Source organism: Rattus norvegicus, chromosome 4, assembly GCF_021556685.1.
Source record: "Rattus norvegicus strain SHRSP/BbbUtx chromosome 4, alternate assembly SHRSP_T2T, whole genome shotgun sequence".
Taxonomy (NCBI): Eukaryota; Metazoa; Chordata; class Mammalia; order Rodentia; family Muridae; genus Rattus; species Rattus norvegicus.
The window spans coordinates 70384295-70398494 of record NC_141537.1 but is presented as its reverse complement, the minus strand read 5'-3'; the positions used below and the strand labels follow the sequence as shown (position 1 = coordinate 70398494).

General features: G+C 39.9%; 1 protein-coding gene across 1 annotated transcript in view; it reads right to left on the bottom strand.

Moving 5' to 3' along the window:
* Positions 1–14200, bottom strand: part of Mgam2 (maltase-glucoamylase 2) — a 110287-nt gene that overhangs the window by 76123 nt on the left and 19964 nt on the right. Inside the window, exons 3-8 of the mRNA XM_087659713.1 lie at positions 13159–13235; positions 2905–3028; positions 2687–2796; positions 2226–2380; positions 1281–1452; positions 166–265 (exon numbers count right to left, since the gene is read on the bottom strand). Coding sequence (XP_087515839.1) covers positions 166–265; positions 1281–1452; positions 2226–2380; positions 2687–2796; positions 2905–3028; positions 13159–13235 — 738 coding nt within the window. The remainder of the gene's footprint in view (positions 1–165; positions 266–1280; positions 1453–2225; positions 2381–2686; positions 2797–2904; positions 3029–13158; positions 13236–14200) is intronic.

The window sequence follows — 14200 nt, the reverse complement described above, 5'->3', positions numbered from 1 at the left end:
GTGATGTGAGGTGAGGTGGGTGGTAGGAGGAGTGGAGGAGGGGACTATGTTTGGGATGTACTATAGGAGAAAAGAATCTATTTTCAGGAAGAAAGGAATTATAAAAAATAAAACATCATACCTAAAGCTAGTCCTATCCACAGAAGATAAAAAGATGCTTCCTACCCATGGCATTGCTGTTCATCAGAAATACTCCAAAAGAAGCCCCACTGGTATCTTCCAGGCACAAGAAGAATGTGTGTGCTCCATAAAGATTAATCATGCCCTGCCAACAACAAAGGAAATACAGAAGTAACAGGATTATATGCTAAAATATTTATCCTGCAAATTGTGGGGGGATGCACCTTGAATTCCAGCACTCAAAAGACAATGCCAAGATGATCGCTATTTTTAGGACAGTCAATGCTACGTAATGAGTTCCCTGCTAGCTTGATTGACACGGGGCTCTGTCTCTCATTAGCAAACAAATGTGATTCACAGAACAACAAGAAAGTCATACATATACAGTTCAACATTTAATCGAGTGTTATACCAAAATGGCATTGTCATAATGAATGGAGAAACACAATATGGTAATACTATTCAGAAAGGAATACTGCAATAAGACAGCTCAAAATGTTACATGAAATGGAAGAAAAAGCCAATGCTACTGTCTTTGGAATGTTCTGATACAGACTACAAGAGAAGTAAAAGAGGAACTTTATACCTATACACTCCAATGAGAATGACCCCAGACTGATAGTCTTCTCTAAATATTAATTCTCTGAATTGGTAAAGTCAGAAAGCATCATTTAATAAGACTTTTTCTTCTTGTGGCACTGATGTGGGATCCAGAACCTCATGTACACTAAGCAATGTAAACTTTCTACTACCGTCCTCAGTCCTTTTGTGTTTTCATTTTGAGACAGGGTCTTACTAATTAGCCCAGACTGGCCTTGAACTTACTCTGTAGACCAGGGAAGCATTTGCATTGCAATGCTTTTGTCCAGTCTCATGAGTAACTGTGATTATTGGCATGTGCTAAGAGGACTGGCTGTTTTTCAAATAGTATTTTATTTATCTCATGTAATCGTTAAATTATATCTTCCAAGAAAATTGTTTTTAATTTTTAAATGTCTAATTTGTAATCTAGTATACTCAATAACAAACATTCATCAAAACAGATGCAGGTAAATTAAACAAAATAAGACATAGCTGTGTTTTGTCAGCTACCTTTAGAAATGGAGGGTGAGCATCCCCGGCTTTGAACTATAAACATCAGTGGAGTAAGGAAACCTCACCTGCCTGGGAGTGGTGTCTCTGGTAAAGATGGGCCAGGTGTTCCAGCTCATGTTATGGAGGTATTGCTGATGCACGTGTTCCCCGAGTCCATACACGTTAGAGCTGGGCAGTCGGAAAGAGAGCTGCAGGTACTGCTGGTCGAATTGGAGCGGCCCAATGCCAGTATCCAGCCTGGACAATGAGGACAGAGTAACTGCCACAGAAACACTCTGACTCTTCAGAAAGTCATGCCTGCCTCCCAACATGCATTCAGAGTTGAGGGATCTCAGATTTTTAGTAACAATTTTTATGCTATTTCCAGAGTTGTTCCCATTGTATGTATCACCAATTCTTTGAATTTAGAGGAACATCATAGGATAGAATTCTATTATCAAAGTTCCATGACTGGGGGAAGAACAAAAGTGCCACTTTACATCTCTAGTGGATGCTAAGAATTATTAGCACAGCTCCCTCTGGAAAAATGGCAAGGTATACTGCCTTATAGCACACAGGTGATTAGAGACTTGCTAGTACCAGGATGGTTTTACTGACATTTGTATTCTTGTTTTATACCATGCAATTTGTGATGTAGGCTCAAATTGGTGTTAGGTACTTAATGGTAACACTCTGAGGTAATGATACTTTGAAATGGTAAACAGTAAAGTTTGTGTTTGAGTATGAATGATAACTCAATACAACAAAATTCCCTAACCCATAATATATGAGAACCATAAGTATGTGTGCATATTTACTAAAAATGTATGAAGGAAACTTACTAAGTGGGTTCACTATAGTTTCATGCAGGGCTTTAGAGTCATAGCAGATTGCATTTGTTCATTAGGCATGGTAAGTAATTTTACATGTTTTTCTGAAGTTCAACCCCATTTCCAAGTCACCCAGAGCACATCAGGATGTGTTAGATAGCTCTCTGTATTCAAAGATGGGCAGAGTATAGAGGAGCTTACAAGACTCTTTGGTTGCTCTTCCGTAGTACTCGGATGCTGAATGGCTTCTTGATGACCTCTATGTCATAGCTCAAACTGGAATTCTCAGCAGTCCCATTCACGAGGTTGATGTTTTCAAAAGGGACTTCATATCGTATCTCATTGAAATCAGTGATCTGTAAGAAGAAAAGTAGAGAATACAGGACCATTCCTTGTAGATCTATGGATGGAAAATGTTGCTTTTGTATCAGTGGGCAATAAGAGTGCTTCCAAATCTTGGCCCTGTAGATTTTGATTCATGAGGTGAAATTACAAAATCACATGTGTCAAATGTCAAGTAAAGTAACCCTGACCACCTCCTCCAGAGATGTTTGCAGAAAGAAATGGAGGAGCTTTTTGCCCATGTGCTGTGCTTTGCAAAGAGAAGAAGGTAGGGCACCACTACTTCCAGAATTGTATCCAGTGGTAACCCCCTCACTGACCTTAAAATGAAAACGATTGGATGTTTGGTATTCAGCTGTCAATAAGGCATCAGCAATATCATTTCCAAAAAGAGATGGGGATGACAATTTCTTCAACTTGGCAGTTAACCCTAAAGTAAAGGAACGAGAACAAGAGAGAGTGTTAGCCTGCATTTCACAGCTACTATAGCTGGACCACAAACAGTGGCTCCCTGAGACAACATTAGAGCAGAGCTCACCTGTGCTCGTATTTGTAGGGACACTGGTGACTTCATAACCCCAGTTCCTAGGGAAGAAGCATGCAGGGACTTTGGGATCTGCCACTGGCTTCCAGCAGCATTTACGCTGCCATCGACAGGCGTCCTGTAACAATAGAGGAGAGCTGCAATTACATAAAGTGTTACTTGCCTACTAATTTACAAGGCATGTTATTCCAAGGAAGACTAGAGATGGCTCATAATTAAGCTCACTCATGTCTTTGCCCTCAACTTATTCCTACAGTTATTTAGCACAACACACATTCTGTACTTACCAGATAAGAAAGTGGTAGCACAGATAAATAAGACTTAGTTTATGTTTCTGTAAACTGTTTAGTTGTAAACCAAGATAATCAAAGTAGTAATGATGGCATGATAGGTTGAAGGTCCCAGTACAGTGTTCCCAGAGCACACATATCAACCATTTCTCCCTGGCTAGTAATTTAGGTAAGAGCATTTGATAAAATTCAACACTCCTTCTTGTTAAAAGTCTTGGAAAAATCATGAATTCAAGGCCAATACTTAAACACAGTAAAAGCAATATTTAGGAAACCAGTAGCCAACATCAAACTAAATGGAGAGAAACTTGAAGCAATTCCACTAAATTCAGGGACTAGACAAGGCTGCCCACTATTTCAGTATCTAGTCAATATGGTACTCAAAATCCTAGCCAGAGAAATTAGACAACAAAAGGAGGTCAAAGGGATACAAATTGGAAAGGAAGAAGTCAAAATAACACTATTTGCAGATGACATGATAGTATACTTAAGTGACCCCAAAAACTCCACCAGAGAACTAAATCTGATAATCAACTTCAACAAAGTAGTTGGTTATAAAATTAACTCAAACAAACCAGTAGCCTTCTTCTACTCAAAGGATAAACATGCTAATAAAGAAATTAGGGAAAGGACACCCTTTACAATAGCCACAAATAATATAAAATACCTTGGTGTGACTTTAACCAAGCAAGTGAAAGATCTGTATGACAAGAACTTCAAGTCTCTGAAGAAAGAAACTGAAGAAGATCTCAGATGGAAAGACCTCCCATGTTCATGTATTGACAGGATTAATATAATAAAAATGGCCATTTTGCCAACAGCAATCTATAGAGTCAATGCAATCCCCATCAAAATTCCAACTCAATTCTTCACAGACTTAGAAAGAGCAGTTTGCAAATTCATTTGGAATAAGAGAAAACACAAGATAGTGTAGGATGATGTTATTATGCAGCAAGGCGGGTTCAGGATAAGGTGAAGCCTCTCATTGGATGAGAAGAAAGAGTAGGCGGAGAAAAAAGTCTAGGAAGGAGAGAGGAGGAGGAGGGTGAGAAAAGGAAGATAAAAACAGAGGAGGAGGAGGATTCTGATCCAGGTGGTCTAGGACAATATTTTCTTGTCTAGGTGCATGGTTTCTGTATTAATTGGCAGTGTATTTATTCTGCAAATGTATTGTAGATTGAGAATTTAACATATAAATATAATTGTTAAGCTACAATTTCTAGAGCTTTGATTTTAGTGGGCTACAGGGTATGTGAACAAAGTTCCCGGCAGGCAGAGAGACAACTTATCTCAATTCTGGAAGCCATGCTAGGCTATAGAATGCCTTGAGATAGAGTGGTATGGTGCCACACTAGAGTGGTCCACAGAATGTGATGTGTGTGTCAGGCATGGTAACAATTCATCAAAAGGACAGTGAAAGCAGCTGGCAGAGAAACAGCTGGATCACAAGGCTCCTGCAGATTCACGAAGAGTAAGAATGTGCAGGAACCAGATCCGCCTATTTTTTTATTTTTTACAGCAATAGGATAGCAAAAACTATTCTCATCAATAAACGAACTTCAGGGGGAATCACCTTCCCTGACCTCAAGCACTATTACAAAGCAATCGTGATAAAACTGCATGGTATTGGTACAGAGACAGGCAGGTAGAACAATGGAATAGAGCTGAAGACCTAGAAATGAACTCACACACCTATGGTCACTTAATCTTTGACAAAGGAGCTAAAACCATCCAGTGGAAAAAAGACAGCATTTTCAACAAATGGTGCTGGTTCAACTGGCAGTCAGCATATAGAAGAATGCAAATTGATCCATTCTTATTGCCTTGCACAAAGCTAAAATCCAAGTGGATCAAGGACCTCCACATAAAATCAGATACACTGAAACTAATACAAGGGAAAATGGGGAAGAGCCTGGAACACATGGGGACAAGGGAAGACTTCCTGAACAGAACACCAATGGCTTATGCTCTAAGATCAACAATAGACAAATGAAACCTCATAAAATTGAAAAGTTTCTGTATCAAAGGACACTGTCAATAGGACAAAATGGCAACCAACAGATTGGGAAAAGATCTTTACCAATCCTACATTTGATAGAGGGCTAATATCCAATACATACAAAGAAATCAAGAAGTTAGACTCCAGAGAGACAAATAACCCTATTAAAAATGGGGTACAGCACTAAACAAAGAAATTTCAACTGAGGTATATCAAATGACTGAGAAGCACCGAAAGAAATGTTCAATATCCTTAGTCATCAGGAAATGCAAATCAAAACAACCCTGAAATTCTACCTCACACCAATCAGAATGACTAAGATCCAAAACTCAGGTGACAACAGATGCTGTCAAGGATATGGAGATTGCTGGTGGGATTGCAAACTGGTACAACCACTCTAGAAATCAGTCTAGAAGTTCCTCAGAAAATTCGACATAGTACTATCTGAGGGCCCAGCTATACCACACCTGGCCATATACCCAAATGATGTTCCAATATAAAACAAAAGATACATGCTCCACTATGTTTGTAGCAGTCTTATTTATAATAGCCAGAAGCTGGAAGAGCCTAGATGTCCCTCAACAGAGGAATGGACACAGAAAATGTGGTACATTTACACAATGGAGTGCTACATAGTGTAAAAACAATAACTATGTAAAATTCCTAGGCAAATAGATGGAACTAGAAAATATGATCCTGAGTGAGGTAATCTAGTCACAAAAAAGCACACATAGTATGTATTCACTGATAAGTGGTTATTAGGCAAAAAGCTTGGAATATCCATGATACAACTCACAGATCATATGAAGTTCAAGAAGAAAGGTGACCAAAATGTGGATGCTTCAAATACTCACAGAAAGTAGAGGGTGGGAAGGACTTGGGAGGAAGAAAGGAGGGGGAAGGGAAAAAGAGAAGCAGGGTCATGGGAGGTGATGACTGGGATTATACACAAAGGGTCAGGAAATTGAACAGAGGTGTTTAGCAATAGGGGATGGGGAATGGGGTTAGACACCAGAAAGTCCCAAATGCCAGGAAAGCAAGAGACTCTCAGGACCCAATGCAGATGAGATTAGCTGTAATTTCCAACAAAGAAGAGGGAGAACCTGTAGAGACCATATCCAGAGGTTAGGCAAGGCCCCCGGTTGGGGAATGGGGCCACCCACTCATCTCAAAAGTTTTAACCCAGAAATGCTCTTGTCTAAAGGAAATACAGGAACAAAGTTTGAAGCAGATATTGAAGCCATCCAGAGACTGCCCTACCTAGGGATCCATCCTATATACAAACACCAAACCCAGACATGATGGTGGATGCCAAGAAGTACTTGCTAACAAGAGACTGATAGAGCTGTCTCCTGAGATGTTCTGCCCCAGACTGACAAATACAGATGTGGGTGCTTATAGCCAACAATTAGACTGAACACAGGGACCCCAATGGAGGAGTTATGTTAAGGACTGAAAGAGCTGATGGGGTTTGCAACCCCATAGGAAGAACAACAATATCAACCAACCAGACCTCCCCACCGCAGAGTTCCCAGGGACTAAACCACCAACCAAAGAGTATACACAGGGGCAACCCATTTATATGGGTCCAGCTGCATATGTAGCAGAGGATGGCCTTATCTGGCATCAATGGGTGGAGAGGCCTTTGGTTTTTTAAAGGCTCATTTCCCATTTGTAGGGGAATGCCAGGACAGTAAGGTTGGAGTGGGTAGGTAGGTGGGGGAGCACCTTCATAGAAGCAGGGGGAAGGGGAAAACGAGATAACATTTGAAATGTAAATATATAAAATATCCAAAAAAAGAAAGCATTTTAGATAGGTGAAAGGTAAGTATGTTCTTAAGGCACCAGGGAGAGTTAGACAGGTAAGCACCAGAGTGATATTCTGGACAGAAAGCAATGGTGTATGGCATATAGGCAAAACCATTGTTGTGCCATTGAGGAAGAGCAATGAGCAAAGTAGGATTAAGAAAAGGACACATGTTAAGCTGTTACCTTTATTCTAGGGAGGAAATTTAGAAGGAAAAGCAAAATATGAATGGGAATTCCCCATTTTGTTCTATATATACCCTGAATGTCTGATTCTTCTTAAAATAATGCATCTGGTATAGGATCTACTGTAAAGATTAAGATGATGGCATACCCTTGCTTATTTACATGTATTATTGACAAGAGTTAGAGATAGCAATAATTGCTCTAAAAAGACAGAATGACTTTTATGACTTAAATATTTATGAAGAAAATCCTAGCATTAAAACTCTACAGTCAAGGCAAAGGACACTGTGGTTAGGACAAAACGGCAACCAACAGATTGGGAAAAGATCTTTACCAATCCTACAACAGATAGAGGCCTTATTTCCAAAATATACAAAGAACTCAAGAAGTTAGACCGCAGGGAAACAAATAACCCTATTAAAAAATGGGGTTCAGAGCTAAACAAAGAATTCACAGCTGAGGAATGCCGAATGGCTGAGAAACACCTAAAGAAATGTTCAACATCTTTAGTCATAAGGGAAATGCAAATCAAAACAACCCTGAGATTTCACCTCACACCAGTGCGATTGGCTAAGATCAAAAACTCAGGTGACAGCAGATGCTGGCGAGGATGTGGAGAAAGAGGAACACTCCTCCATTGTTGGTGGGATTGCAGACTGGTAAAACCATTCTGGAAATCAGTCTGGAGGTTCCTCAGAAAATTGGACATTGAACTGCCTGAGGATCCAGCTATACCTCTCTTGGGCATATACCCAAAAGATGCCTCAACATATAAAAGAGACACGTGCTCCACTATGTTCATCGCAGCCTTATTTATAATAGCCAGAAGCTGGAAAGAACCCAGATGCCCTTCAACAGAGGAATGGATACAGAAAATGTGGTACATCTACACAATGGAATATTACTCAGCTATCAAAAACAACGAGTTTATGAAATTCGTAGGCAAATGGTTGGAACTGGAAAATATCATCCTGAGTGAGCTAACCCAATCACAGAAAGACATACATGGTATGCACTCATTGATAAGTGGCTATTAGCCCAAATGCTTGAATTACCCTAGATCCCTAGAACAAACGAAACTCAAGACGGATGATCAAAATGTGAATGCTTCACTCCTTCTTTAAATGAGGAAAAAGAATACCCTTGGCAGGGAAGGGAGAGGCAAAGATTAAAACAGAGACTGAAGGAACACCCATTCAGAGCCTGCCCCACATGTGGCCCATACATATACAGCCACCCAATTAGACAAGATGGATGAAGCAAAGAAGTGCAGACCGACAGGAGCCGGATGTAGATCGCTCCTGAGAGACACAGCCAGAATACAGCAAATATAGAGGCGAATGCCAGCAGCAAACCACTGAACTGAGAATAGGTCCCCTATTGAAGGAATCAGAGAAAGAACTGGAAGAGCTTGAAGGGGCTCGAGACCCCAAAAGTACAACAATGCCAAGCAACCAGAGCTTCCAGGGACTAAGCCACTACCTAAAGACTATACATGGACTGACCCTGGACTCTGACCCCATAGGTAGCAATGAATATCCTAGTAAGAGCACCAGTGGAAGGGGAAGCCCTGGGTCCTGCTAAGACTGAACCCACAGTGAACTAGTCTATGGGGGGAGGGCGGCAATGGGGGGAGGGTTGGGAGGGGAACACCCATAAGGAAGGGGAGGGGGAGGGGGATGTTTGCCCGGAAACCGGGAAAGGGAATAACACTCGAAATGTATATAAGAAATACTCAAGTTAATAAAAAAAAAAAAAAAAAAAAAAAAAAAGCAAAAAAAAAAAAAAAAAAAAAAAAAAAAAAAACTCTACAGTCTTTTAAAATTTGTGTTTATAACCACATTCCAAACAGTCCCTGCCTTGTTCTTTTCACTGAACAAAAAATGTGCTATTAGAAGAGAACTTTGGGGGGGTCCCACTGCTTCTGTGGCAGACCTTGAGAACCTTGGCTACCTCTGAAACTGAGGAATATGAAGCCCCAAAGGTCAGTTTCACTGCTGTAAACTGGGTCAGAGTCTACAGACCTCTATAAAGAACAATCAATACCGAGATAAACATCATCTCTGTGTGTACAATCTGCTCTAACACTTTGTTTCAGTCCCCAAAACCAAAGGTCAAACCCTGGGACGATTACCAGCTTCAAACACTGCATCTCGTTCATTCATTCTGCATCTTTCTTCCCCATATTGCTCCTATTTTCCCATCTTAGTTCTCACTTTCCCGGTACAGGTGTTCTAAACTCATGTCTGAACTATTGGAGTTGACCCCTATCAAAGCTCCCTGTTTTGTTCCCCTATAATACCATACAACCCTATAGTGTCCTTAAGTTATCTCCCATATAAATTTTGTGCTATTTGTCAATTGGATAAAAAGAATTTAAGAATAGACAGATGATCATTAAATCATCTAGGTCATCTTTGTGTGTCACAAGCATTATGGCAACAAAGTCTCTGAGAGATGCCTAAATTCTATTAACAATGTGTACAACTTGTTCCACAGTTAGGAAATCTTGCTTTTACATCTATTATTTTACCACAATATTTCTTAAGCTTAGATGAAAATTTGACTTTAGATAGTTTAATATTCTAAAATCTACTGTGGTTGATTATTGGCTTTTAGAAAAATGATTTCAAATTTTACTGAGATTTCAAAGAGGAAAAACCCTTATTTTCTTTGTATGTGCATGAAATGAGAAAGAAATGAAATATACATATTTGTGATAACTTTAGATTATCACTATTTAGTTGGAACATTATTATATTACAAAACTCCAAAAGTATCTTCACTAATGGACAATTAATAAATACATTTAAGGAAATTTCTGGTTGCAAAATCAATATTCAAAGATAAAAATCAAATCTATATTAATAATACAATAGAAACTTTCTATTTAAAACTAATATTTAAATGTATTAAAACATTGAATGATTTTCTTAAAACTAACATCAATGTATATAATGCGTACACCAAAGATAAGGTTTTGAGGACTTACAGGACCTGTTCCAGAGGTGTAACTACTGCAGTATGAAAGAACAAATCAGCCATTGGAAAATCAGACACCAGAAATAAATTCATAGTTATAAAATATTTTTCTGTTAAGGCACCACAACAATTCAGAAATAAAAGGGCATTTCTCACATCTTATACTGGCTTCAGAGGGCAGGAGCTGTTGTAGTATCAGAGTGGGGCCCAATCTGACACTACAGAAGGGAGAATTAAAACAACGTATGGTGGTTTCAAAAGAAGCTGTCGACTCAGAACATAGACCAGATATGATGAGGGTAACTTCCACAGACATGCCAGGCATTCTATAACCCACAAAGGATGCAGAGAAAGCTGTTGGCCTGAATTTGGGACCAGATGGAAACCAGTTTAAGGCCTACAGGGTCACAAGGAGTTCCACATCTCTTAGAGCAGCTACAGAGCCAGGCAGGAGGCCTGAGCTGACCAGGACAATCCCTTTAACTCTCAGAGGAAAACTCTGACCCTAAATACCAATTCCAAAGAAGAAAATAATGCTTCAGTCCTAGTACTGTTCAGTCCTGAACACTGTAAATTGCTCCACTGATAAAAGAATGGAGACTCACATTTAAGAACAAAAGAAGTGTTCAAAAAAACCCATGCAACATGGTATGTACTCACTTATAAATGAATATTAGCCACAAAATATAGGACACCCAAGCTGCACTCCAGAGACCCAAAGAAACTAAACAAAAAGGAAGGCGTAAGTGAGGAGGCTTGAATCTCACTGAGAAGGAGGAATAAAATAGTGATGAGGTAGATGGAGGGAGGGAAGTGGGATGGCACAGGGATGAAGGCGGGGTTCAGGAATCAGGTGTGAGGAAGAACAGAAGAGATGGCTAGATGGCCATGAGATTGAATGGAAATCTGAAACTGATAGGGTGAGGAGGCATGAGGCATCTGCAGAATGAGACAAAGACCTGGGATAAGGGAGTCACACAAGAATCAATGGAGTTGAGCTTAGCAGTGACTCACGGGGATATGGAACCTGAAGAGATCACCTCCTATGGCCAGGCAGAAGGAACACCAGTGGAATGATCAAGATACCAACACACCCACAAAACTTTCAATCCAAAATATATTCTATCTAACAAGAAATTCAGGCATGGGGCATGGAGCAGAGACTGTGGGAATGGTCAAGCAATAAACCAATAACCAGCCCAACTTGAGACCCATCCCATGGGCAAGCACCAATCCCTTACACTCTTAATAGCATTCTGTTATGCTTGCAGACAGGAGCCTAGCATGGATGTTCTCTGAGAGGCTACACCCAGTAGCTGATTCAGACTCATGTAATCACCCACAGCCGAACAGTGAATGGAGCTTGGGGACTCTTATGGAAGAATAGGGTAAAGGATTGGGAGACCCTGAGTGGGATAGAAACTCCACAAGGAGACCAACAGAGTCAACTAGTTTGGACCCTTGGGGCTCCCAGAGAGTGAAAAATTAACCAAATAACATACATGAGCCAGCCTAGGTCTCCCCACACATATATAGCAGATGGGGCAGCCTGGTCTTTATGTCAGTCTGGAACAACTGGAGCAGGGGCTATCCCAAAAGCTAGTGCCTGTACATGGGATGTGTTTGTCTATCTGGGCTTGTTTTGTCTGGCCTCCGTGGGAGAAGCAGCAGCTAGCCTCACAAAGACCTGAAGTTCCAGGGTCAGGGGACACCCAGGGAACCCCCACCCACTCTGAGGAGAACGGCAGAGGGAGAGAGGAAAGATTGTGAAAGGGGTAACCAGGAGGGGGACAGTGAGCAGGATTTAAAATGAATAAGTAAAAAATAAAATAGCAAATAACAAACTTCAGAATAAATAACTGCCTTTATTTCCCCTCAAAAATATTCATGCAAAGACAGGGTCTCCAAACGTCATCACTTTATATGAATACTGCCAGAAGAACTGCAAAGTGCAACAGAACCAATGGATGAATGATAAATATTAAAACAGAGCAGAATCATCATCTATTTGTGCAGAACATAACTATAAACAATATCTCGAAGGAAAAATTTGTTGGAAGCTTTTTGAAAAATGATAGGAAGTTTGAGCTGACCAACAATTATATAAGTAATTATAATTTAAGTGAAAGTAAGGCATATAAAATAATGATTAGTAAGAGAAATCATTATAATCAAAATAAGCAACAGTGAGGAAATATTGTATTTGCAATACAAAGAATTGTATTTGCAATAAAAAATAAGATATAAAATGCCCAGAAAGAACTTTACATACAATAGAACTTTAAATAAAACACATATTAAGAACAACACAAAAATGTATTACTTAGAAGAGAATCTTTCTATGTTTTACAGTAAGAAAATATACTAAGGTATCAACTCTTGAAACCTAAAATTTAATACAGTCCCAATTCCTACTAAAATGTAACAATACTGGATATAGAATGCCGAATATAGGGCACAAAAATGAGATCAAAATACATGCCACTATTATGACACAAGTCACTTGAGTCACAATATGACAAGGTTCAAATATTTGATATTTTCATAAACATCACGCCAGGAGTTGGGAGGATCTATTCTTTCCCATGTGTCTGTTTGGACCACATTTGCTAGTTATTCAACTTCAGAAGACTCTTCTTACAAGAACTAATATAAATTCAAGTGACTTAGTCATCTACCCTTCTTGATGGCTCACTCCTAGGGTAGTAGGCTAGTCCACAGGCATTTAATTCTCTAAGGTTAACACACACCTAGAAATGGCTCCAGTATTGCTAACTTCCTTCTACTCTGCCCTTTGGAACTTGACTGCTACTATACCTCATTTTCTAGACAGTTTTCTGTACTTCCTTAGTACAGTTGATTATTGTATTTATGATCAAGCCAAGAAATTTACAGAACCATAAGGCATTCCACCACTTCTCCCTTCCCAAATAACATACTCATTTATTTGATATAAAACCCAGAAGGCAGGACCCCATAGCTGACCTCTGTCACCATCTGGCCAGGTGCACAGTCTATCCTTTCTGACTCAGAGATGTCTGGACATTCAGGAGTAAACGCACCTGTAAAGAGAGAAAAGGCCAGAGCTGGTACTTGTGTCATCATAGCTACAGACTCTAGGTCTGTTCTTCAAACAAGTCACGGCTGCTGGTGCCAATATTTGTGTATGATGTTTTCTACTTCTTCAAATGTTTAATCACATTTTTAAAAATGTATTCTTAAGACCCATTTATTCCTAGCGTACTACATCATTCAGACTTAATAGGAGAGGGAGTCTCTAGCTAGTCTTATTACAACTTGATATGCCATGCTTGATTGATATCTCTGGGTAACCTGCCCTTTCCTGAAGGATAGATGGATAGATAGATAGATAGATAGATAGATAGATAGATAGATAGGAGATAGATAGATAGATAGATAGATAGATAGATAGATAGATAGATAGATAGATAGATAGATAGACTCATAGCAAAAAATGTGCTTGGCATGGAATTCTTTATTTTTCTTTTTCTTTTCTTTTTTTATTAAGTTGAGTATTTCTTATTTACATTTCGAATGTTATTCCCTTTCCCGGTTTCTGGGCCAACATCCCCCTAACCCCTCCCCTCATTACCGCTCTCCCCCCAACAGTCTAGTTCACTGAGGGTTCAGTCTTGGCAGGACCCAGGGCTTCCCCTTCCATTGGTGCTCTTACTAGGCTATTCATTGCTACCCATGAGGTTAGAGTCCAGGGTCAGTCCATGTATAGTCTTTAGGTAGTGGCTTAGTCCCTGGAAGCTCTGGTTGCTTGGCATTGTTGTACATATGGGGTCTCGAGCCCCTTCAAGCTCTTCCAGTTCTTTCTCTGATTCCTTCAACGGGGGTCCTATTCCCAGTTCAGTGGTTTGCTGCTGGCATTCGCCTCTGTATTTGCTGTATTCTGGCTGTGTCTCTCAGGAGCGATCTACATCTGGTTCCTGTCGGCCTGCACTTCTTTGCTTCATCCATCTTGTCCAATTGGGTGGCTGTATATGTATGGGCCACATGT